At 52.7% G+C, this 22,005-nt stretch overlaps 1 protein-coding gene across 1 annotated transcript in view; it reads left to right on the forward strand.

The window, feature by feature from the left end:
• The window catches only part of SKAP1 (src kinase associated phosphoprotein 1), a 155,164-nt gene that overhangs the window by 112,112 nt on the left and 21,047 nt on the right, over positions 1 to 22,005 (forward strand). The window contains exons 5-9 of the mRNA XM_085313027.1: positions 13,863 to 13,943; positions 15,319 to 15,402; positions 17,303 to 17,427; positions 18,170 to 18,233; positions 19,129 to 19,293. Coding sequence (XP_085169153.1) covers positions 13,863 to 13,943; positions 15,319 to 15,402; positions 17,303 to 17,427; positions 18,170 to 18,233; positions 19,129 to 19,293 — 519 coding nt within the window. The remainder of the gene's footprint in view (positions 1 to 13,862; positions 13,944 to 15,318; positions 15,403 to 17,302; positions 17,428 to 18,169; positions 18,234 to 19,128; positions 19,294 to 22,005) is intronic.

Genomic DNA, 22,005 nt, shown 5'->3' on the forward strand with positions numbered 1-22,005 from the left:
CGTGCGTTGACCTTTGCCAGGCCCTGTGTAAGTCAAAGTCGGATTTCTGTCTGGGAGCCCTTCTCCGAGGCCGTAAATATGCCAGAGAGGSTGATGGAAGCGCTTGATTTTAGTCGTATGTGTTTTTAAAGACCCAAAGTGTAACCCTGATGTCAGGATGGGAATCCACGGGATATTTATGGTGGAAAGCTTTCCTCTCTCTTCCTCTTCTCCTAATTTGAGAGCTGTGGCTGTTCGGGAGTRAACATGGGCGTCCACCTTGGAAGGGGGCGATTTCCCGGCGGGCAGGGGGCGAAGGCGGCCGCGACGCGGGAGCCCGGCCGCGGCGCAGCGCCGGTGCCGAGCCGAGGGGCAGGATTTCTCCCCGTACGTCGGCAGCGCGAATGCCGTCCCTGCGTCGCGGGGTGATGCTGCGTGCCCTGGTGTGACACCCTGGGCTCGCACTGGGCTCCTGCACTGCCCCGCTCGCGTCCGGAGGGCGCGGGAGCGTGGCGCTGGCGTCTGCAGGATGCGTCCGCCAGGTGCCCCGGGGCAGCCGGGGGCTCTCGCCGCGGGGAGCGCGGTGCAGCGCCGGAGCCCTTCCCGGGGCAGCGGGTGACCCCCCACCGCTGCCTCCGCTCGCTCGCTCCGGGGCTGCAGGGTGAAAGCTGAAAGTTGAAGAGTACAAAACCATCAACCCCTGGCTCTTAGCTTGTGATGGGAAATGAAAATATTTGGATAAGCGGCGATACGGAGCTGCTGCTATTTACAAACCTTGATCCCGCGGCCCGCACATCAAAAGGCCTCCTTTCGTACAGCGCGCTCCGCRCTCCGGCTCCGCTTTCAGCCTGCCACGGGCATTATTTGATGTTCCTCTTTTGTTTGTTTACATTAATTAAGATGGGCAAATCCATCACTGTGACTTTCTCCCTCCGCGGCGGCGGGGCCGGAGCGGCCGGGGCACACGCCTGCTGCAGGTGTTCGGCGGGTTTTGTTCGGCGGGTGATAAAACACACATTTGTTCTCCAGGTCGTGTGGACAGACTGACACTTCCCGATAAAAGCCCACCCCCGGCACCCACCCTGCCCCACGGTGACAAATGATTTTCTTATCTGCAACAAGGAAAAGCAGTGGCCGAGTTTCATCTCCGCTTCCCTCCCGGGTGCCCGGGGTAGCAGGCCGCGGTCGGCGAACGCCGCCCTGCCGCGGCGCCGGCTCTCGCGGGCGCCCGGGGCTCCTGCTCCTCCCGCGCCCGCGGGGACCCGCTCGGCGCCCGCTCTGCCCCAGCCGCCCGGCCCTGCCGGGCTCCTTGTATCACATCCCGGGCTCCTGCGCCTCATCCCGGCTCTTTCTCCCCCATCCTAGGTGTCTTCCTTTGCCACCCGTTCTAAATTTTGTATTAAGTACGTCAGTTTGGGGGGAAATTGATTCCCAGGGATGGAGCGTGGGGACACTTGAATTCTGGCCGTTCTTCAGACGGGGGAATGGGGAGTCCAAGGCGATTCCAAGAGGAAGCAGCTTGCTCTCTTCCCCCTTCTTGCTCTTTTTTTTTTCCTGAAGGAGGTAACTGGCACTTCATTTATCTGCGGGTTTGTTATGACTCTGGGCTAACGGATACCACACTTAGCAAACTCTCACTCTTCGCTAATGGAAGATGCTTTAATCTAATTGCCCTGTATCAGCCAACACCGGAGCTCGGCGCGGCCTCCTCCCACGTTGCACACGGGGTGCTCGCTCTTCCGCCGCCGCGAGCTGCGGCGCGCAGGGACGCTTCCCGATTTCCCAATCCCCGCGTGGCTCTTTGCCCAGCCCGGCTGCAGGACGCGGGAGCCTGGGAGAAGTCAAAGACACCAAATTTCCTTGCGTCAGCCTCACCTCGGGGTGCCAGAGCCCGGAAAGCACCGGGGAGCAGCAGCGGAGGGGCGGTTGCACCGGGCGAGGCGGGATGTCGCCTGGACGCAGAAGGATGAGGAGCGAAACCCCGGGTTACGCGGGGTCCCGCGCCGGCAGTTTGGGGAGGAAGGGGGGAGCCGATGCCTCCTGCCGGGTTTCGGGGCTTCGCGCCCCTGCCGGGAGCCCCGTGCCGGGCGTCCCAGCCCYTTCCCACCGTGCCGACCGCTCCGCAGGCTCTTGGGCTGCCCCTGGCCGGGTGGCAGCTCCAGGTGCATTTCTAAATCAACAAATACTGTTTAGAAGATGAACCCTTAAAAGAAATCTGTTAGGGCTCCAGAATATTATGAGGAAGTGCTGTACTAAAAAAAGAAATGCAAAACCCCAGACTTGTTGGTTGCGAAAGTTTTAGGCAAGCCCCAGGCCGAGGAGAGTCCAGGCAGTCCCAGGCTTTCCTGAAGTCCTAAGCAGAGAAGCACAGGGAAACTATGTACTATGTTCTTTAATTCCATATATTCCAGCAATATAGTTCACTGTCTTATCCAAACAGTGGAAAATTGGAAAAAAGCAGCAGCTATTTTTGTCTGGAATTCAGAAGTGGAAGATGGGCTTGGAGAGGATAACTGCTGCTCTGAAAACCTGAAGGATGCAATAACCAGGAACCCTAGACTTGAGCCCACCACTGCAGATAATACTCTGTTTAATAAATCAGCTTTAAATTTAAAAGGATTTAGATAAACTTTTTTCCCCATATATCCATCAAGTTAAAAGTAAATTTATTGTAGTAATAAAATTGAAAACATTGGTTTTGTAGGTTTTTATTTGAATTTCAGTTTCAGTGCATATAGTGTTTGACATTAGCTGTGAATAAAAGTTAATAATCACTTACTAAAAAACGCATCTTTCACCATTTTGTAACATAATACAAAATTTAAGTACCCAAATAAATGTTTGTTAAGCTACATAATGACCGAAATATTTTTGCATAGATATAGCATGTTCTGCTGGTTAGCTAAAAGAAGTGTTAAATTTACCATAAAAGCTAACTTTATCTACATGTTTTAATGGCTACCAGCTTTCCTCGAGAAAGTGAATAAAAAGTACACATGCAAAACAACATTAAAATGGATGCTTTCAATCAAGATGTCTTGCCTGATGATTTAAATCATCATTGAAATTGGTGATTTAAATCACTTGGCGTCCCCCACGCCACGGAGGGCTGCAGCTCGCGCCCGCTGCCCCTCTGCGGGGCCGGACGCAGCCGCGGCTGGAAAGGGAGCAGCTTCCAGGCAGCCCGGCGCGGAGCGGGATCCCTACGGAGCTCCGGGCGGGCGCCCGGCCCCGCTCCGGAGCTGCACGGGGAGCAACCAAGTTGAGGCTTGGAAGCGGCCGGGGGATTTGGGAGCAGGAATTGCTCACCCCGGCCGCCTCCAGCCGCCCGCGCCGGCCCCGGCGCGCGCCACGCTGGGCTGCGCCCGCGGGCAGCGGCGTGCAGGTGGGAGCCAGCCCGCTCCCGAAGCCCCGCTCTGCCGCCCGGGCGAGGGCTCCCAGAACCTCCGCAATTTTGCAAAGTTTCCGTCTGAACAAAACGGGAAACGCCAAGGCGCAGGAGGCAGCGCCTGGCTCCCAGCTCTCTCGCGGGGAGGTCAGCCAGTCGCCGGCGGGCTCCCGGCACGCTGCAGAGGCAGCGGCCCGTCGTCGCCCCGCTCTGCCCCCGCTTCGCGTCTCCGTCCTGCGCCAGGCCCTTCCTCCGGCTCCGTATCTACACGTGTGTTTAATTGTGGCGGTGGATAGACAAGATGCTAAAAACCAGCGTAAGACGCTTAGGACCAAAAGAAAGCACGTGGTACAAAGCCTTCTGTCAGTATAAATTGCCTCCGCTGAGTCGAATTTGTGCAGARATAATCCCAGGTTAAGCACGGTCTGAAACTCACCTGGCTGCTCTGGAGATCGGCTCTGCCTCGGCTGGCGGCTCAGCCGGCCGGGGCTCCCGCCGGCTCCCGGCTCGGCCGCAGCGCGAGGCACCGAGCGGCGGTTTGGGGGGAAAAAGGAGGATGCGGCTACCCTGCAGTAGCGGCGCGGGAGGCTCAGCGGGACGTAGCCGGAGCAGATCCAGGGCAGCACGCGCCCGCGGGAGCCGCTGGGCCTGGAGAAAGAGCCGGCCGTGCCCCGGCGAACCGGCCAGCGTCTCGGTCAGGGCTTGCCGGCGGTTTTGGTTTTTTCTAAACAGTATAACTATATCCAGATTGGCATTTGCTCTAGCACATTTATTTTGTAGAAAGGCATCCCTAAATAGGAAGAGGATAATTTATACTGACATAAAGCACCTTTATTTGGATATAACTATCTACATTAAGGAGGTTGGATTGCTCTTGCCGTATCAGTATAGTGTAGTTGAATCTCTATTACTTGTATATAAGCTATTCCCGGCTCGGCTCCTGATTTATTTGACGAGCAGTGCTAGGCTGGGTGTGTCTAGATTCATGTTGTGTTGATATCAGAAAATCAACATTTCTTTCGTAATCCAAGGTATGTGATGTAAATCAACAGGGCTCCAGGGAAGGCAGGGGCATTTTATCAGTGTAAAACGAGAGGAGAAGTGAGCCCAAGGGGAGGATTTACCAGAGAACGGGCTTTTATCATTTTACGACCTGTTGATTTTACTTTTTTAACAATTACTGAGAAGTAGGAAGCAAGGAAAAAATAGAACAGCACCTAGATCAAAGGGAAGTGGGAGAATCAAGCTAGTCATCTGAACTGGAGAGTTTAATAAATACGGGAAGGGCGGCTTCCTCCCCCAGCCGCCCTGAGCCCTGCGAGGACCTTTCTCATCGCTGCAGGAGTCTCACCGATGAGACGGCAAGTTCCAGCATAAAACTTCGGCCTTTAAACCGTGCCGCTGCCAGCCAGAAAGCGCAGGATTGACTTGGGAATTTGTTTTGCCCTTGGTTTAGTTRGCTTGACTCCTAATCCAGTTCCAGGCAACCGAGCGGAAACCGGTGTCTGCACGGGGCTCGGGGCCCGTTCGGCCGCCGCCGGGCGACGCYGCGCTGGGGGAGCCGCGGGCGAGGAGGCTCGCCGGCCCCCGGCCCCGTCCGGCGGCGAAGCGCGGGAGCCGCCGGCGCTGGGGAGCTCTTGCCGAGGAACCGACCGCGAAGGTGCCTCGACCTGCTTTCRAAATGAGGCGATTCGGGAGCTGCATCGCAAAGGCAGTTAGGACTAATTACCTTCAAACTCTCGTTTTAAAGAGTGATGCTGGGTTTGAATGCTAGAACCGCGACYGCGCTTAGCGCTTCTGTGGGGTTTGGGGCTTGGAAAACACTGTGCAAACACCAGCCTGTTTTTCCAGGAAGAATRCTGTAAAAAGGTTGGTTAAATATGTCTAAAATAAGCTGGTTTGATTCCACAAGACTCTCTGTTATCTTCTTGGAGAGCGATTGCCCCCGCGCCTCAGCTTACCGAAGAGCCGCTGAGCCGGGGCAGCTGCCCGCCGGCTGCCTGGCCTGTCCCGGTCGGCCCTAAAACCTGTCCCAAGCAGGCTCCGGAGGTGGTTTGAGCTATTTTGCATCCCGGTTTGCATGTGAGCAACCAAACGTGTTTTCCAGTAACTCGGAGCTTGATTGCTTTCAGTGATGGGTCCGTACCCCCGCCAGCCTGCTCGTGCTTGCGGAGCCCGTTGCCTGCCCCGTCTCACCCCGGGTCTCTCTTGAAACCTCCCTCTGCCGTTTCCACGGCTTCTGACTGTGGACACTTGGCCAGAGAAGGGGCTGTTTWCTGGGGTGTTTGCAGACCGACTAGCACCTCTGAGAAATAAATCCATTTGTAAGTGGGGCTAGCTCCCACCAGTCTTTCCTGGGATGACCATATCACATGTTCAAAGTTCAAAATTCAGGAAGAAGCAGCAAAACGGAAGCGCTCTGCCTGGCCTGGTGTTTAATTACTATGGAGAGTGCGGCAGCAAGTTCGTGTCAGGGTTAGAGAGGCAGGAAAATATCCGTAAGGGAAGGTGCAGGCAGAGCGGCTCCCTCGTACACGCGCGATGCCCCCGCGTACCCGTTGCTTCTCGGTAACGTGCAGCTCCGTCCCCGACGTCCGGAGCGGCCGCAGCGGCGTTGCCCTCCGCGAGCTCTGCGATCCCTCCCTGGCCCGTGGGCCGGGCCTGTTCCCGAGACCGTATCAGGCCGCGGTACGGTGCCCTTGGCTGGTTTTATTTTCTCCCCTGGATTTTCTCACTCACCTCGTACGCAGCGACAGAAGGACTCTCGTGTCCTTATGTCAGGAGCCTCACCGGTCCCTTCCTTACATCGCTTCGTTGACTTTACTGGACTTGTACTGGCTCAGGTTTGCATCGAGCCGGGAAGGAGCGGCACAGCGAGTCTGGGCTGCAGSTTCGGTCGCGGCCCGGCTGCTCCTCGGCGAGGCGGCTGCCGGCCGGGCGCGTCTGCCCTCCGCGTCCTGCCCGCTCGTTTCACGCACAAACGGCCGTCTCGGGGGAAAGTTGCTCTTGGTGTGAAACACAGCTCTACAGTTACAGGAGAGAAACCAAGTAACAATAAAAACCCTCGGGGAAATCATTTAATATTTCCAGCCTTCTCACATGGGTTCTTGACACTCGGGTCTGCAGAGGGGAAGAGCTGATTTATGCCGTCGGTCGTTAGACAGTGTGGAGGTGAGGTCAGGCGCGGGCATTCCTCATCTCTTCCCGGCGCTCGGAGATCCCTTGGGCAAGGTGGAATCAAAGCATTTCAAATGGTAGAGGTCACGAGAGTGACACTGCGAGAGGTAAAAGAGCACAGCCTCCTGCCTCCTACAGAATGGCTGACGCCGATATATCTTCATATTGCCATTGTTTCCGCTTGAAAAATTGCATGTCGTTTRTTTTACTTTTTCCTAACCCTCCTCTCTCCTTAAATCCTCTTGATTTTCCACAATGATCTATAGGAATCGTTTGTGTCAAGGTTGACGATTATGTGGTACAGAATTTTTATAGGAATAAAGGGCCAAGCCTTAAGATGGGCTTTAGCCAACAGGTGTCTGGTCTTTTCGTAGCCTTGCCGAGACCCTGTAAATTAAAATCGTGTCTGCCTTTGGGGAATTTTCCTGCACTGATTTGTGGCCGCTGTGAGCGGCTCAGGTCGAGCGATTCGTGCTGCGGGAAGGCAGAACACGACGGGGAAATGCAGCGGGATGCAGAAACGTGATGCAGTTTGGCCCTTCCAAGCCAGTATCACCCTCCAGCCGCAGGGAAACGTCTCAGCGGCCTGGAGCACCGCAGTGAGCACCGAGAGTCGGTGTTTGCCGCCGTGCTTCACCTCGCCGTTCTTTCTGGCAGTCCCGTCTCTGGCTGCGTCTCCGGTTCCCTCCATCCCTCTCGTTGTTTGTTGAAAGCTCAGGGAGGGAAGATGTGGAGAGGACCCAGTGCCTGGGTGACACGGGGGGCTCGGGATTGCTGTGCTCGGTGATGCCCCAGCTCCGTGACGCCTCCGCAGAGCGGCTCAGCCCTTCCAGGTGCCCATTCGGCACTTGCTCATAGGGTGAACGGCTAAGAGTGATTTGTGGGGTTGGACCCACAGCGTTCACGTCTGGACTGATGTCCTACCAGAGCACAGAGCTCTTTGGACCTGATGGAGGTACAAGAGTCCAGAGAAAATTCAAGATAGTGGGATATTCCCAGGGGCTTTGCTGCCTGCTGCATCAACAACCGTTGGTGCCTTCACTTGGGGAGCAACTGGAGGAGACAGGGTTTGGGCTCTGAGCGCTCAGCGGCAGGACGGCGTGCTCCTAGGAGCTCTGAAGCCTTCCCCGACAGCGTGGGCCTTYCCCCCCTTTTGCTGTTTCACTTGCCGCTCTCCCCAACAGCTCTTGGTTGTGCACCGGGGGGGAGACCGCGTGCTGGTGGCTCCCGGTGCCGGGTGAAGCCCTCGTTGCGGGAAGCCCTGCAATAACAAACCCGGGAGCACGGTTAGCGGATCAGGTCTTCAGCTCCTGTTGAACCCAGTGGTGTTTTTACGTCTGTGAAGGATTCGGTCGGTAGTTAATAACCGAACGGTGGAGCTTGTTATTGCATCCCTGCGGCTCGCGCCCCAGCAGTGCCCGGGAGCCCTCTTGAAACCCGCTGCGGGGCGCCGGGGCGATGGGGCCCCGGGAGAGCCGGGCGCTCGCGGGGCCGCCAGCCTGCTCCGCTCCTCCGCGGCGGCCGGGCGGCGGGGGGCCGGCAAGGCCTCAGATGTCAGGCTTCGGTTTCCAAGGTGGTGGTGTAACATCAGTGAGAAGCAAATATTTGGCCAAGTGCACCCTGAGGTAAGCTGGTATCCGGTGTAAGCGCACAGCGTGCCCATATGTTATTACTTATACATCGGCCTCTCTGAGTAACGACGTGCAGGGCCAGGGCGAGAGTTGGCTTTTGTCAAGCATATATTTCAGCGGCGTTTAAATAAACTCATCGAGCTGCACGTCTCGTGAACTTTCCCGTTCCATCTGTCTGCGCCGAGCCACCCGTGGAACGAAATGGATGAGGCCTTCAAACCTTCTTCAGTCCCCGGAAAATGAGCCAGTCCACTTAACAATAAATGGTGGCCGGTTGGAGCACACATGACCGGTCTGGTGAAGAAGGAAAGAAAGTTGAGCTTAATGAAGTCCCTGCGTCTGTGTCCCTGTGCGTGGACAGGAAAGGACGGGTGGTTTATAACTGTTTATTGGAGTTAATGGTAATAAATTCCTCACTTGTGATGCATTAACTTTAATGTTTTCATTACATGATGATTTAGGTTTTCCCTTTTCACATTGTAAATCATGTTGTCCTGGTAGCACAGCAGGTCGAATGTCTGACATAATGTTATGTTTGGGGGAGAGAAATAACAGGGGAATCAGTTACACAGATTATATATTTAATGCATTATGCTTTTTTTAAAAAGGACTTTAAAAAATCGTGTTCTTTTGAAGCTTGTGAACGGATGGACAGACAGACACATCTGAGCACAAATTTGCAAGTTGCCGCTGCAAAGCCCTCGCGAAGGGCTGGTTTCCATAGCAACTTCCCAAATGCTCTTGGTGCTGAAGGGTTTTTTTCTCTCCCTCTTTGCTGAGTGTGAGCCCTTAGCTAATGAGCTGTGCAAATAGATATTGAGATTTAGTGTTTTTTATTTTGCAATTATAGACTTAGTGATTTGGAAGGAAACTTTTGGGCCAAAGGCTCTGCCTCCTCTTTGAATTTTGATTTTTTTTTCCTTTGGCAAAGTTGGTATAACTTCAAACTTGCTGTTAATTTTTCCAGACAGAATTAAAAAAAACACCAATAAAGTTGGAGGGTTTTTTCCACCCTCTCAGGCTAAATACCAGCCCAATCTGCAGTCAAATGTTTGCCACAGACTGTCTGTTCTCTTGTTTGCTTATCAATCATAAAAACCACATTCATGGTCTCCTCTGAAAAAACAACAATGAATCCAACACTAACTTGGCATCTACCAAGGGTCCGTCTGCGTGTCCCATGTTTATTTGTGTTTGGCCGTCAGATGTGGTCCAACGAGAACCACGGGGGCAGCAGAGGTAATCGGTCCCCGTTCAGCCTCGGGTGAGAAYTGAGCGACTTGCACGGGCGTCGTGCTCAGGCCTGAACGTCGGCGGCTGTCCAAAGCCTCAGCAATTCCCTTGGGCCGATTAGTCTTGGTTCCTGCCTTCAACACCAGCCCGAACTGGCTGCTGCGGGAGAACATTTAGAAACGGCCTGCGGGAGCAGCTGCGCCGCGGCCCGTCCTGAAGGAAGCTCTGGGCTTAGCTGCAGATTTTACGTGGGTTATTTTTTKGGGGGGCAAACTCGCTTTGCAGATGGGGATGCTACGTACCATAGTAGGGCTCCTGCCGCTGAAGAGGATGGATCCCAAAGCTGAACGAAAGGATAAGTCAGTTGATAATTTGCTCTCGATGATTTGTGGCCATTGATTTTTAACAGCGTCCTGCTTGCTGACTTGTTTTCAATCTAAGTAGTTATCCTGGGGTGGATGCCTACACTCTGAATTTTGCTTACTGGCCTCTTCTGAAAAGTCAAGTTGAAGCCCAAATAAATCTTCTCCATTATCCCTTGCCTTTTCTTCATCTACTTTCTTATTTTCCTGCTCAAAAAATGCAATAAAATTAGTCTGGCACAAGATCTATTTCATGTGATCCCCGTTGACAATTGTTTAGTTCCCTATTTTCCTTGAAATAGTTGCTCATTTCATTCCCTTCCTTATAAACGACCCCCAGCCGTCCGCAGGGCGCAGAAAGGTTTGGCGACGTGCCAGCGACCCGGAGGGAAGCGGGGAGCCGCTAAGGGGAACGGCGACGGCGAGCCGCGGGGCGAGGAGACGGGCGGCGCTGCGGAGCCCGTGGCGCGTTGGTGGGGCGAAGAGGAGCGAGGAGAGATCCCGCGGCCGGGAGCGGGGCGAGCCGGGCTCTGTGCCGAGCGTGGGCGGGGAAGCAGAGCCTCTTCCAAGAGCCTCTTGGTCTCGAGGAAGAAGGTAAYTGGGGTATTCACGTAGGGGCAGAACTCTCCCCGCGGCGGAGGCTGCCGGCGTCGAGGCTCGTGAGCAGCCCCCGGCTCTTGCACGTGAAACTTTTGTTTGTGCAGCAGCTGTAACGTCGCGCGGCGACGGCCGTTAGCGACGGGAGCCTAAGCAGCCGTGTCGCGGGCCCGTTCGCCCCGGCAGGCCGCGGGGGGTTTCCAAAAGCTTTCAGCGTCTCTCGAGGCCGGCTCGCTTTGGAGACGGCGGGAGGGTTCGTTTGCCTCTTTCCGCCTGGTTTTTTCTCATTAGCTTCGGCGGCAGAGGAGCGCAGCGGCCGCGGCGCCCGGGGAAACCTCGGGCGCTTCTGTTCTCTTCGGAGACGCGCTGCGGAGTTCCCGGGAAAGTCCCCGGGAGCCGGATCCGCGGCGACCAAGGGGGAGGAGGATCGGGAATGAGCTGTAGCCGTCGTGCCCGCGTGCTCCGTCCCTCCGAGCAGCCCGTCGACGGGCAGCGGGAACCGGCGCGGCCTCGGCGCAGCTTTGGCCGCGGCTCCCCGACCTCTCGGGCGGCTTTTGCGTGTGACTCGGAGAGCGACCGCGAGGGCGAGAGCCGAAATCCCGAGGATGTGGCCGGGCCGGGGCGGAACGTGGCTTTCCAGAGCCACGGGATCACGTAGCGCCGGAGGGCCGGGACGTGGGGCTGCGCGGGGCCGGCGGCGTCTCCCCTCGGCTCCGTGCGTGCCGGCGCTTTCGGCCGCCTGCTTTCCTGGGGGACCGGGGGCAGAGGGAAGCCCCATGCTGATAATGTACTGAAAGTAAATGAAATTAAATAAGCGAAGCGGCACTCGCAGCTCCTGCCTTCCCCCCTGGGTAATTCAATTCGAGCGCTCGCACTGATGGGATCTCGCTGGGGCTGCCTCTGCCACCCCGCTGGGGCCGGGAATCTTAACGTCTAAATAAAAGTTTCACTCAAGCATTTTTTATGCTTCTGCCAGCGGGATCAGTGAGCTGGCATYGGGCACATTAATGTAATATTCATACTCGCAGGGTCTCCTTGTGCATCAGGCAGCACCGTCCCATTTTCATAATTATAAGTGTCCCATAAAATGACATTTAGATTTGCATTAGCAAAAGGGGCCGGTTTGGATTTGAGAAAATATTTAATGTGCCTTTTTACGAGTCAGATGTTCGGCATCGCTCGAGAGAAGCCTGAGCGCGCGTGTGCCGCGGAGGAGCTTTCACCTGCGTGCAGAGGAGGGACGCCAGATTGGAGCCCCCGGGAGACGGCGGGCTCGAGGGACGCGCAGGACCCTGCTCACAGCTGCTCCGCAGCCCATCTGGTGCTAATGGGCTTCCTGCCGCGCAGCCCCGTAGCCAAATTTAAGGACGTGGTGATTGCAGGAGTCCGAGGCGGTGCGCCGCGTGGACYGGGGTCCTGGCTCCGCCGGCGCCCCGGCCTGGCGGCCTCCACGGGAGGTGCCGAAACCCCTCAGGATTTTATTCTGCGCAACCCCYCACCTTCTCGGAAGAAATCTTTTCCCGATCACTGATACACGTTGGCCAGTCTGAGCGCCAAAACATAAGAATTTATGTCCTTTTCAGCATCCTTGTTTGCTTTCTTGCAACTGTACTGCTAAGACCAGTGTTTTCCACTCTTTGCACGGAGGTCTAGTCTTCCTCCSCATTTCCCCCCTGCTCCTAGGCTCCGTGACCGCCTGTGCAGCGACCTCCACATGCTGAAACGGAGGAAGTGCTCCCTTTTCACCCCGGCTGCTGCTGCTGCTTTGCTCTTCTCTGGAGCAGAGTTAGCAGTGAGCCCAGCCCAGCTCACACTGGAATGAAGTGAGATTTATCCTTGCGGGAGGGGGCTGTGCGTGTCCTCCAGAGGCGTGCACGGAGGCAAGCTCCTAGTGCCCCAGCCGTCCTCTAAGGTGAGTTGCCTTGGCCGGTTATCCGAAGCGAGGATCTGCCCTTGCACGGCTCTGGTTTAGAGCTAACAAAGAGCGGCAGAAGGAGACCCCGACCCACGAAGGGGAGCCGTCCCACCCAAGCAAACTTTGTGCATCTTTGTGACTGCTGTTCGCCCCGACATCTCCTTGGGGAGGATTTAYAGAGAGCCCAGAGTTTGCAAACTATAAAATAAAAAAATGAAAATAGCCTGTGAATGAGGGAACTGACAGGGGGGATGGATGGGGCCGAGAGCTGGATGTTAGAGAGACACGCTAAGAAAACAAGAGAAACGCTTGTGATCTGGGATTCTGGGAAGTTATTCATACTTACAAGGCTGCCAAGGCTAGGCACTGGGGAGGTGATTAGTGGCGTTTAGTTAGTCATTTTTCATTGTGTTTCAGTACAAATTATGATGACATGAGATGAGCGGGACAGGAGGGGGAGACCTTCTCAGCAGGAGCCTGGAGCCTGGGGAACTCCTGGCCGCASTGGTTTTGGGGGTGAGCTGCGGTCCTCCTGCCTGGTGTGCGGTGCAGAGCCAGAGCCCCTCTGTGGCTCGGGGCTCTACAGGTGAGAGGCCATGGTCCACATTAGAGCAGACAGCAGAGCTGAGGATCGTGTTCTGCAGGCCTGCAAACCTGACCAGATCCTGTTTGTTGCCTCCAGCCATGATGGAAGGGCTGAGCACCAGCCCCAGGAGTCTGTACCAGGCTTTGCCATTTGAGGAGGGCCTGTGTAGCCGTGTGAATTGTGGTTGGGTTTCCCTGAGGGCTGCTTCTGGGAGCCTGCAACCAGGATCGTGACTAGCTCATGAGGTCGTGATAGATCACGATTTGCAACTCCAGACAGTACTAGTCTGCTTTCTTAGACCTCCTCTGCAGGGAAAGAGGCTGAAAGATTTATGCTGCATTTTCTTTTGGGACATCAAGAAAAGTGGAACTGCGGGTCATCATCTCTGTCTGTGGGCCAGAGCCTCTGTGCCAGCCACAGAGTAATAAATCAGGTCTCCTCTGGGTGTGAGCACTGGCACGAAGCCTGCTGGAACCAGTGGAAAGATCCCTGCTGAGCCTGAAGCCCAGGGACCTGCTCCTTGGTGCTGTGCAAAAGAAGTGACGCAGGAGCAGGAGAGACCCACGTGGGTGGTTGGAGGAGAGGAGCTGTGCTCCAGCGGAGCAGAGGAACTGGGAAAGGTGCCGACTGAACTGGGTGGCCTGGGGTGACCGTGTCCCTTCTGGGTTTAGCACAAGTCCAAGTGTGCTCTCGAGGCTCTGCTGTCTCCATGGGTGTCTAATTCTCAGGACTCACATAAGTGGTCTGATACCTGTCCTGAGATGCTTCRTGATTTGGAAGAAGGTCTTTCCACCCTCCTAACATGATGCTGTGTTGAGAATAATGGTGAAATTGCAATTTGTGTGTGGCACATGCAGTGCCGCCATGGGAGATGCTGGGATTATGTGGGGCAGCAGCTGTGTTCATCTCAACGTGTGCTTTACGTACGTGTGGGTTGTGTGGTGGAGGCTTTGTGTGAGCAGAAAACCCCACAGTTTTGCTTTGCTCTCTCTAGGGCTGGAGGAAATCCTRCCGAGACCTGTTCAGGACACAGGGAACATTCTGAAGCAAGGATATTTGGAGAAGAGGTCCAGAGGTAAGGCCTAACGAATGCATCATMAAATAATGGAAAAGTTTTGGGTGATCAGTTTTGTCTGCTTTTTTATCCTTTCTGGTAAGGTTGGGTAGATGGAGTGAGATGCTAGGGGAAGGCTTTGGGTGGAGGAGCTGCTAAGGCTGATGGTTCTCCTGAGGAGCACGGTTCATTCAGGGCATCACTAATGTGAGAAGGGATAAACTGGAACGGGAAGAAATGTTTATTCAGGTGTTTGGTGCTGCTTACAGTGGAATTCAGAAATCTGCCGTTGTGGTTTGGGCACTCTCGTTCCTCTGACAGTCTGTGATTTCAGTGCCTAAGCTAACTCTCAAAAATGCAACTCTCATCCAGTCTTAACTTCTACTGGGTTCGAGGTCTGGGACAGAAGCTATTTCTGTGGCTGTCTGCCCCACATCTGCAGGCAGAGATGGGAGCCCCCTCCCTCCTGCCTGATCTCCCCAGGAGGTGCACCAGCAAATCAAGGCAGCTCTGACTATCCAAGAATTCAAATCTTTGGATGAAGAACAAACAGCAAAATGCATCTTTTCTGCAGATTTGACAGTGAACACATGCAGAATCTTTCAGGCTTTTCCTAGACGTCATAGATATAGGGGAGGGTACAGCCTCTATTTACTCTCTGTTGCAGATCATCAATCTGAACAAAGATCAAAACTCGGAAATTGAATTAAGCAGCAATCCAGTCTTTTAGGGCAAGATATGTCCTTCCAAACGAGCAATACCTAATGAGGATAAAATCCTGGTGAAGACAAGGTAGTTCATAGCATTGCACACATTAGCAAGTTGAGATAAGGACTGTGAGTCAGCCTCGGGTTTATCTTGATTTTACTGACTCTTGTGAAAGCTACAAATTATTTCCTCATCATTCAGATCTTATCTTGATTTATTTACTGTATGATAGGTAGGATGAGGTAGGAACAACCCTTTATTCCCTGTGGCTGTCAGCCGAGCTGCATAACCAGCCCTGTGCGTGTTTTAGCTTGTTCCAATTGCAGAGTAAAAGAAGTTTGCTTAAACCTCATTTAGGGTAGTTAACATAAAGTTGTGTTCCCTCTCTGTTAGCAGAGCTGAGGACCTCCTGGGGCCAAGCCACCACAGCTCTCTGTGCTGCAGAGCTTGGAAAAGCTCGGAGGGGGCTCCTGGCCTGAAGGATGGGCAGCTTTTCTCATACTTGATCAGGTCTAGATTGTCTTGCCTGAATGTGTCTAGATTTTCTTGCCTGAATTTCGTGCCAGAAACCTGGGGGATTGTGGTGGGAAATGAGTCTTCTTTCCCCAAACTGTTTTGTATGGGGGAGTATGCAACAAAAGAACAGACATTAATGTTTTTTACGCCTTTGTTTTCCTTTTCTCTCCAGACCATGGCTTTTTTGGGTCAGAGTGGCAGAAGCGATGGTGTGTCCTCAGCAGAAGGACCTTTTACTACTATGCAAATGAGAAAAGTAAGTGGGGAGACACCCGCCTTCAGTCCCCAAGCTGTGAGTGGCGGCCAAGGGCATGGACAGGGCTGGGAAGGGAAGGGAAGGGAAGACCCGTGCTCATGCACAGTTAATGTCTCACCAGAAAAACACATCTATTGTGGATCATTTCATTGTTTGGAGCTKCTGAGGTTTTAAGGATGAATTTTATTGAAGTAACCTGAATTCAGTCATTCCTTACTGTGGCCAAAGCATGATGCTGCCTAGAAATGCCTCCCTTTGGGAGAGGAAAGCCATGTGGGCGCCGGTCCCTGGGAGCCCGTGGGGCAGTGCATTCCCAAGGCAAATTATTATCAATGTAAAAAAAAGCAAACAGACCTTTGCTAGTCATTTCAGCTGAAAGTGAGGTGTTGGCTGCAATTTCCAAACATATCTAAAGGATCTGATTGTCATTTCTTCACTGTTCCTCCTGCTGACCAAATAATTTCTTATCTTGGACTTAAGAGAAATAAGAGGAAGATTGTAATTTCCTATCAAGGCATAAGATGTAGGCTCTTCTGGAAAGGTAGATCCCAGCTTTTTCCTTTTCCAAACATCCTTATAGGTAGGGAACAAGAGAAGAGAGACACAGGAACAGAGCTGTGTGTAAATAAAATGATGTACCAAGTTTTCCATTAGCCATCAGCTGGGTTTCAACCCCCTAAGTGACTGTAGATAATCCATGTGTCAGTGTATATAAATATTTTGCAGTCATGCTCCATCAGGTACATATAAACAGACAGCTAATATCTCCAACAGAGTTTGGCATGGCTAGATATATGGCCTTCCACACTCTCTTCCACCCATCCAGAAACACTGCACTTTAACAGCTTACAAAAAATACATGTACAGACTTGGATAACAGTGCAGCTAGGACAAAATCAAATTCTGGTGACGAGTGTTGATGAAGCTGGGTCTTTGTCCTTCTTCCACACCCTTTGTCTGAGGATCTCAAGCACTTTTTGCAAAGGTTTCCAGAAAAATTTCCCAATTCTTCTCCCCCTGGCAGCATGAGGCTGTTCCCAAAAGTCAAAGAGGCTGAGGCCCACAAAAGGGTATGAGTTGTTCAAGCTTTCCTGGTGAGCCACTAGCAGAGGCAAGTGTTGAAGCCAAGAGCTGATATTTGGTTGTTTCTGTGGGACAAGCAGTTGTCAGCTTCTAAATGGGTCTCCAGAAAATAACAAAGTAAAGCAAACCTGCTATCGATGGGCTGAAGCCCTTACATAGTGCTTGACCTCGCCCTGGAAGTTTTTAAGGATCTGCAAATCAAAAAAAGAGCAACTGTCTGAATCATACTCCCACACTTACTCAGGAAGATTCATAAGGAAGTAATGAGCTGAATGCCCAGCTGGGGTAAATAAACACGCCTCAGATGAGTGCAGTGAAGATCCCTCTCTCCACTCTGGCTGACCCTGGCCATGTACATGCATCTGCAAGAATCATATGCCAATTCTCAAAGGCCCCACTAAGTATTTTTTCCTGTATGCCAGCCCATTAATTCTTTACCAGAAGAATAATCATTGGTATCATATTTCCCCAAGTACACAGTGGTCTCTGCTTCATTACAACTAGCTTATCTCATGCAGTCTTGTGACCCTGGCAAATTTTCAGTGGCTGTTTGCAATCTTCTTGATGCTTAAAAGGACATCCTCTTGACTGTGTCTCTATGAAGAAGTTATAATATTCCCTTTAGAGTTCCCGGAAGGTAGAGATACTTAGCATGGGGGTCTTTTTTGGCTATCTCCCATTGACATGTGGTGTAGCATAACTTGCAACTCTGTGTATTTTGCTTTCCTTTTGTAAGCAGCAAGTATCAGCACCACTCAGGTGGCAAATTAGGTGAAAGATGCAGGCTCTAAAGGTAGTACATTTTCTCTTTTCACAGGCAAACAACCTAAAGGCACGTTTTCCATTGAGCACTATAGTGCCCGACTGGCTTCCCATCTCCGCAAAGACTCTCGAAGAAAATGTTGTTTTGAGTTAGTCTGTCCTGGCAAACGCACCTATGAGGTAGGAACAGAGGGAAGAAATGGACCCTCTGTGCAGGTTGGCCACTAGGCACGAGAGCATATGGTCACAGGTCTGGGGCGCAGGCTGGACCTGCAGGGTCAGGGACACTATGATTCTCCAAACCTCAGTCCCTTGTAGAATAAAAAAGAAGATGTTGGTGCTTTTCCTTTTTGGCCGCTGATCTGAGCATGGACCTTCCCTGGATGCAAGATTTGTCCTGGGCTCTATTTGCCCTTCATGCATAACGGTTAAGTGAGAATGTGAGTTGAAAGCAGTAAAGGATTGAGTTTGGAAAGTCCATTTTTTAAAAAAAGGAATTCACAGATAAGTTTAAATATAAACGTCCAGTTTGCTGAGCATCAATGGCAGAGCCTGGAAAATGGTGTAATGGTAAAAATGACCCAATCCACAAAGTGTGCACAAGAGGCTTCCTGAACTTCCAGGACATTTTGGATGGGAGTCTTGGTTCAGACTCAGTATAGTATATTCAGTAGGGATTGTGGTTTTCGTCTGAATTAGTTTAATGAATTAAGTTTGACAGCCTTCCTCTGGGATAGTCTAGCTTTGTTCCGCTTCTGTTTCCCTGTTTGGAAAATGGAGATAAAGAAGTGAAATGGTTTTCCCAAAGTCACAGCGTAGATGAATGGTGCATCCAGGATCTCAGGCCCATAGTCTAGCTGCAACCCTTTTTCCTCTTCCTGCATCTAAGAAACAGCATGGTAACTAGWGAACCTCTCTGCAGTTCACAGCCCGAAGTCAAGCAGAGGCTGAAGACTGGGTAGACCAGATCCAGTTCCTCCTGAAGGGTAAGTCTGGCARCTTGGCCTGAGCCGGCATGCCGKGTTCTTTCAGACAGATCCCAACACYCWCAGGCCGCCTGGCCAAGGAAGGGGCTTTTCTGCCCTCAGGGCAGTGCCAGGCCAAGGGCAGACGAGCCCAGCTCCATGAGGATGTTTGGACAGTGGCTATGGCCAGCTTTGCATTTTTAGGCCTTGCATTTTTTGAGTCTCTCAAAAGCTGCAGGTGTTAGTGAGCAGGACAAGAACGAGACAGCGGAGGAGGAGGGTGGGAATTGCTCCTCACTGCCGGGGTCGCGGATCTGTTGTTGTGTGCTTGGCTTACGAGGGATGGGCTGTTGCTTTGGCTCCACTGGAGTCACTCCAGTTTGAGGCCAGCAAAACTAAGACCATACTCCAGCCCTGCATATGGAAACCCTCTAGAAATCATAGGCAGCTGCACTGTTTCAGACCCTTTGATGCTTCCCAGTTTGTTAGTTCATGTCCTGGCAAATCAGTTTTGTTTAGTTCATTCCAACAAACCCTGTGATTTTGTTTCCTTTCCTTGTTGTCTTGCTGAAATCAGTCTTCTCTGAAATGTCCAGTAATGGGGTCAGGCCAAGTTCCTTGAGGTGCTTGTTGAATTTGGCTTTGTTCTCTTTCCTTGGGTTTGGGTTTTTGTTTTTTTTTTTTTAGTCTATTCTCAATTTCTATCCTATTTTTTTTTTTTTTTTTTTTAGTCTATTCTCAATTTCTATCCTATTTTCTTTACACTAGATGCTCATGGGCTGGGCAGGGGCACTCCCTGCAAGGTCCGTAGTGAGAACAAAATGCCTTTGTTACTTGATTTCAATTCATTGAAAGTACTAGCATGCAGCTTGGTGAGTTTTGCTCCTTTCATTGTTTTTTCGCTCTCTCCTGCCAGATCTGACCTCCTTCACTATCCCGTATGATGAAGAGGATGAGGAATATCCCTACAATGATGTGGACAGTTCTGACTCTCTGAATACAGGATCCCACAACACTACCATGAATCAGGATGAGCCAGACAATGGGATGGGAGAGGATGACATCTATGAGGTTTTACCAGGTAAGCAACCAAATAAGCAGGTTGAAAACTGAGCCATCCCTTTGCTTTAATCCTCTTTAACCCTGCGTACGTGGCAGGAGAGTTTAGTCACATAACATATTGAAGGGAATAAACATCTTAGGCTCTGCTGCGTCTAATGGAGCCATAACTCAAAGATTTGACTCTATTTCTTTGTTCAGACTGGTTATGGGCCACAAGACCAAACGCTTTCTGTTCTGGTGAGCTGGATGGTTTGTAAACCCAGGTGACGTGGCCTTTATAGGTTGTGCTCCATTCAGCTCGGGTAATATTAAGTTTGGCGAGAGTGGAATCTCTGGGCTGTGTTACCTGCAAAATCAGTCTCACATGATGAAAATGCTCCCTTCTGGGCATGCAGTCATGGCTGTAATGCAATTACTGGCCTTCCAAGAGATGATAAAATAACTGCATTAAGGACTAACCCCTGTTAGTTCACTAACAGTGCACTAGGCCTGGAGGTAGCAGAGCAGTGGCTGCCAGTTAAAGAAGCCAGAAGCAATCTTTTTGGCACAAAACCAAACAGCTTAAGAGGGCAGCATGGTCTGCAATATTTCTTACCATTTCAGCAGGAGTCATGGTGTGACATGTTCCAGGGCTTGGTCAGTGGATCACCTGAGCCTTATTCAAACAAATGTGCTGTCCTGCCTCTGAGCCAAGATTGGAACTGTCCAACTCTGCACCCTGTCATCTACAGCAGGGCCCTTGGTGTCTGTGCTCTGAGATCCGAAATAGGCTCTTGTTTCTTTTTATTTATTTCAGAAGTTTATATTTGTAGTCATTAAAAAAAATTAAATGCACCAGAAATTTTATGGTGCTCAAGATCTTAGTCTTGTTATCGCTGCTGAAGGAAACGATACTCAGCAATTTGCAACAGACATGAAGACGGCTGCCAGGAGCGGAGCTGGGGCTCAGGGAGCCCAGGCTGCCTGTATGACCTTGAGCAAAGCCTCAGCTTCTGTTCATCTCTGATCTTTCCTCCTTGACGTTCACTTTCGCTGTTTACATTGCAAGCTCTTTGGGCAGCAGCTTTCTCTTCCTCCAGGCACACCTACAGCAGGGCCCTGAGCTCAGTGAGTGCTGCAGGGTTTCCAGGCTGCTGGGTGTGAATCACTGACAGTCTGTCAGGACAAGGGTTTTCAGCATCCCTGGTGGCTTTGGCAGCTGTGTCCTACTCTTCACTGCCTTGTGGCTGACAACAGCAGTTACAGAGCAGATATTAAAAGAGATTTGTTCCACGCGCTGCTAATGGTGATCCTGATAGGAGCTTGCACAGTGTTTGATGTAGCGATGGACCCCTCCATTGCCCCCATTCCTGGATGCAAAGTATAGGAGTGATCTGTGCCCTTTGAACAGGTTCAGATACTCTTCCCCCATGTTCAGGGCACTGGAGCCTCAGGCTAGTGGGATGTGCAGGAAGGGAGGCTCAGGCCTGCAGTTCCTCATGACTGCTGCTAACGGTGCCTGTGATCTGCAGCATCTTTCCATTCCTCTTGCAGCCCTTCTGGTGCTTTGCACTCCTTGCTGCTTGGCCAGCCGACCCTGTGAGCCAGCTTCTCTCTTGGTTTCCACAGATGTTGCTCTCCTGCTCCCACACGGTAGACTGCTGTCCTGATGTCAGGGTTGCAGAGTATCGTGGCGGAGAAGGGGACACTGCAGCAAAACCTTTCATTTAAACCATTCCTTTGCGCGCTTTTTCTGTGTTCTTGGTCCTGCCCATCCCAGATCCATAAGAGCTCACTGAGGAGGTTCCAAGGATGGTCTGAATGGTTGTGACTCAGTCTGCTCGCTCGCCAGCCTGAACACTGCAAACAGCAAGGTTTAAGCACCTTGCTTCAGCAGTGCTTTTGCCCCCCGTGTGTGGGCATCCTCTGTGTTTTGCAGTCCTCGGGGTCAAATCCTGCTGAGGAGAGATTATCCCCTGCCCAAAGACTTTCTCTTCCTACTCCTTCTGTGGCTACACAAGGAGCCACAAGATCTYGGTCTCCTGCAATGGAGCAGCTAATGGCCCTGGCTCTCTACARTCCTGAGGGATTCCTGGACATGCTGGGCTGTCGCACCCGGGGTCCTTCGCAGGTGGATGATGCTGCTGTACATGGGCTGCTGCGAGGCCCAGTGATTTGTCCAGGTCTTCTGCCTCCCTGGCACGCAGGCAAGCTCTGCGCCCGGCGTCACGGCTGCGCCGAGCCAAGGCRCAGGCAGCCACGACGCAGGAGCTGCCTCTCCCCGCGCTGCCTCTGCGCTCTGGCCGTCCCCATCAAGCACCCTGTCTGCAGCCCGCGGCTGGGTGCCCCGGCTGGAAACTCGCATTCGTGCGTGTGTGGCAGGGACTGAGCAGCTGCTGCCACATGAGAGAAAGCGACTCGGGTGCTGTGCAGGGTGCTCCAACCGAGTGCAAAGCTCTGCCGGGTTAGAGGACTCACAGCCAGGGCAGCTCGGGGAGGACGGCATGGAGAGAAGGTGCCCAGCGGCTCTGGGRGTCCCTGCACCAAAGGGGAGTCTCAGCCTAGCCTGTGGGCACGGGGAGGTGGCAGAGTCCCTCTTCGCCTCTCAGAGGACACTGGCCTCCGTGTCGGCTTTGCCCGGCTGTGGCTCAGCTTTCCTGGAGGAGATCTGTTGCTGCGGTTTCTTGGCATCTCCCAGCACTCAGCCCATGGGCGGCAGGGCTGCCTGCGGGGTGCGAGGGTGCAGGAGACG

Source organism: Rhea americana, unplaced genomic scaffold (assembly GCF_003343005.1).
Source record: "Rhea americana isolate MKP2758 unplaced genomic scaffold, rheAme1 scaffold_374, whole genome shotgun sequence".
Classification (NCBI taxonomy): Eukaryota; Metazoa; Chordata; class Aves; order Rheiformes; family Rheidae; genus Rhea; species Rhea americana.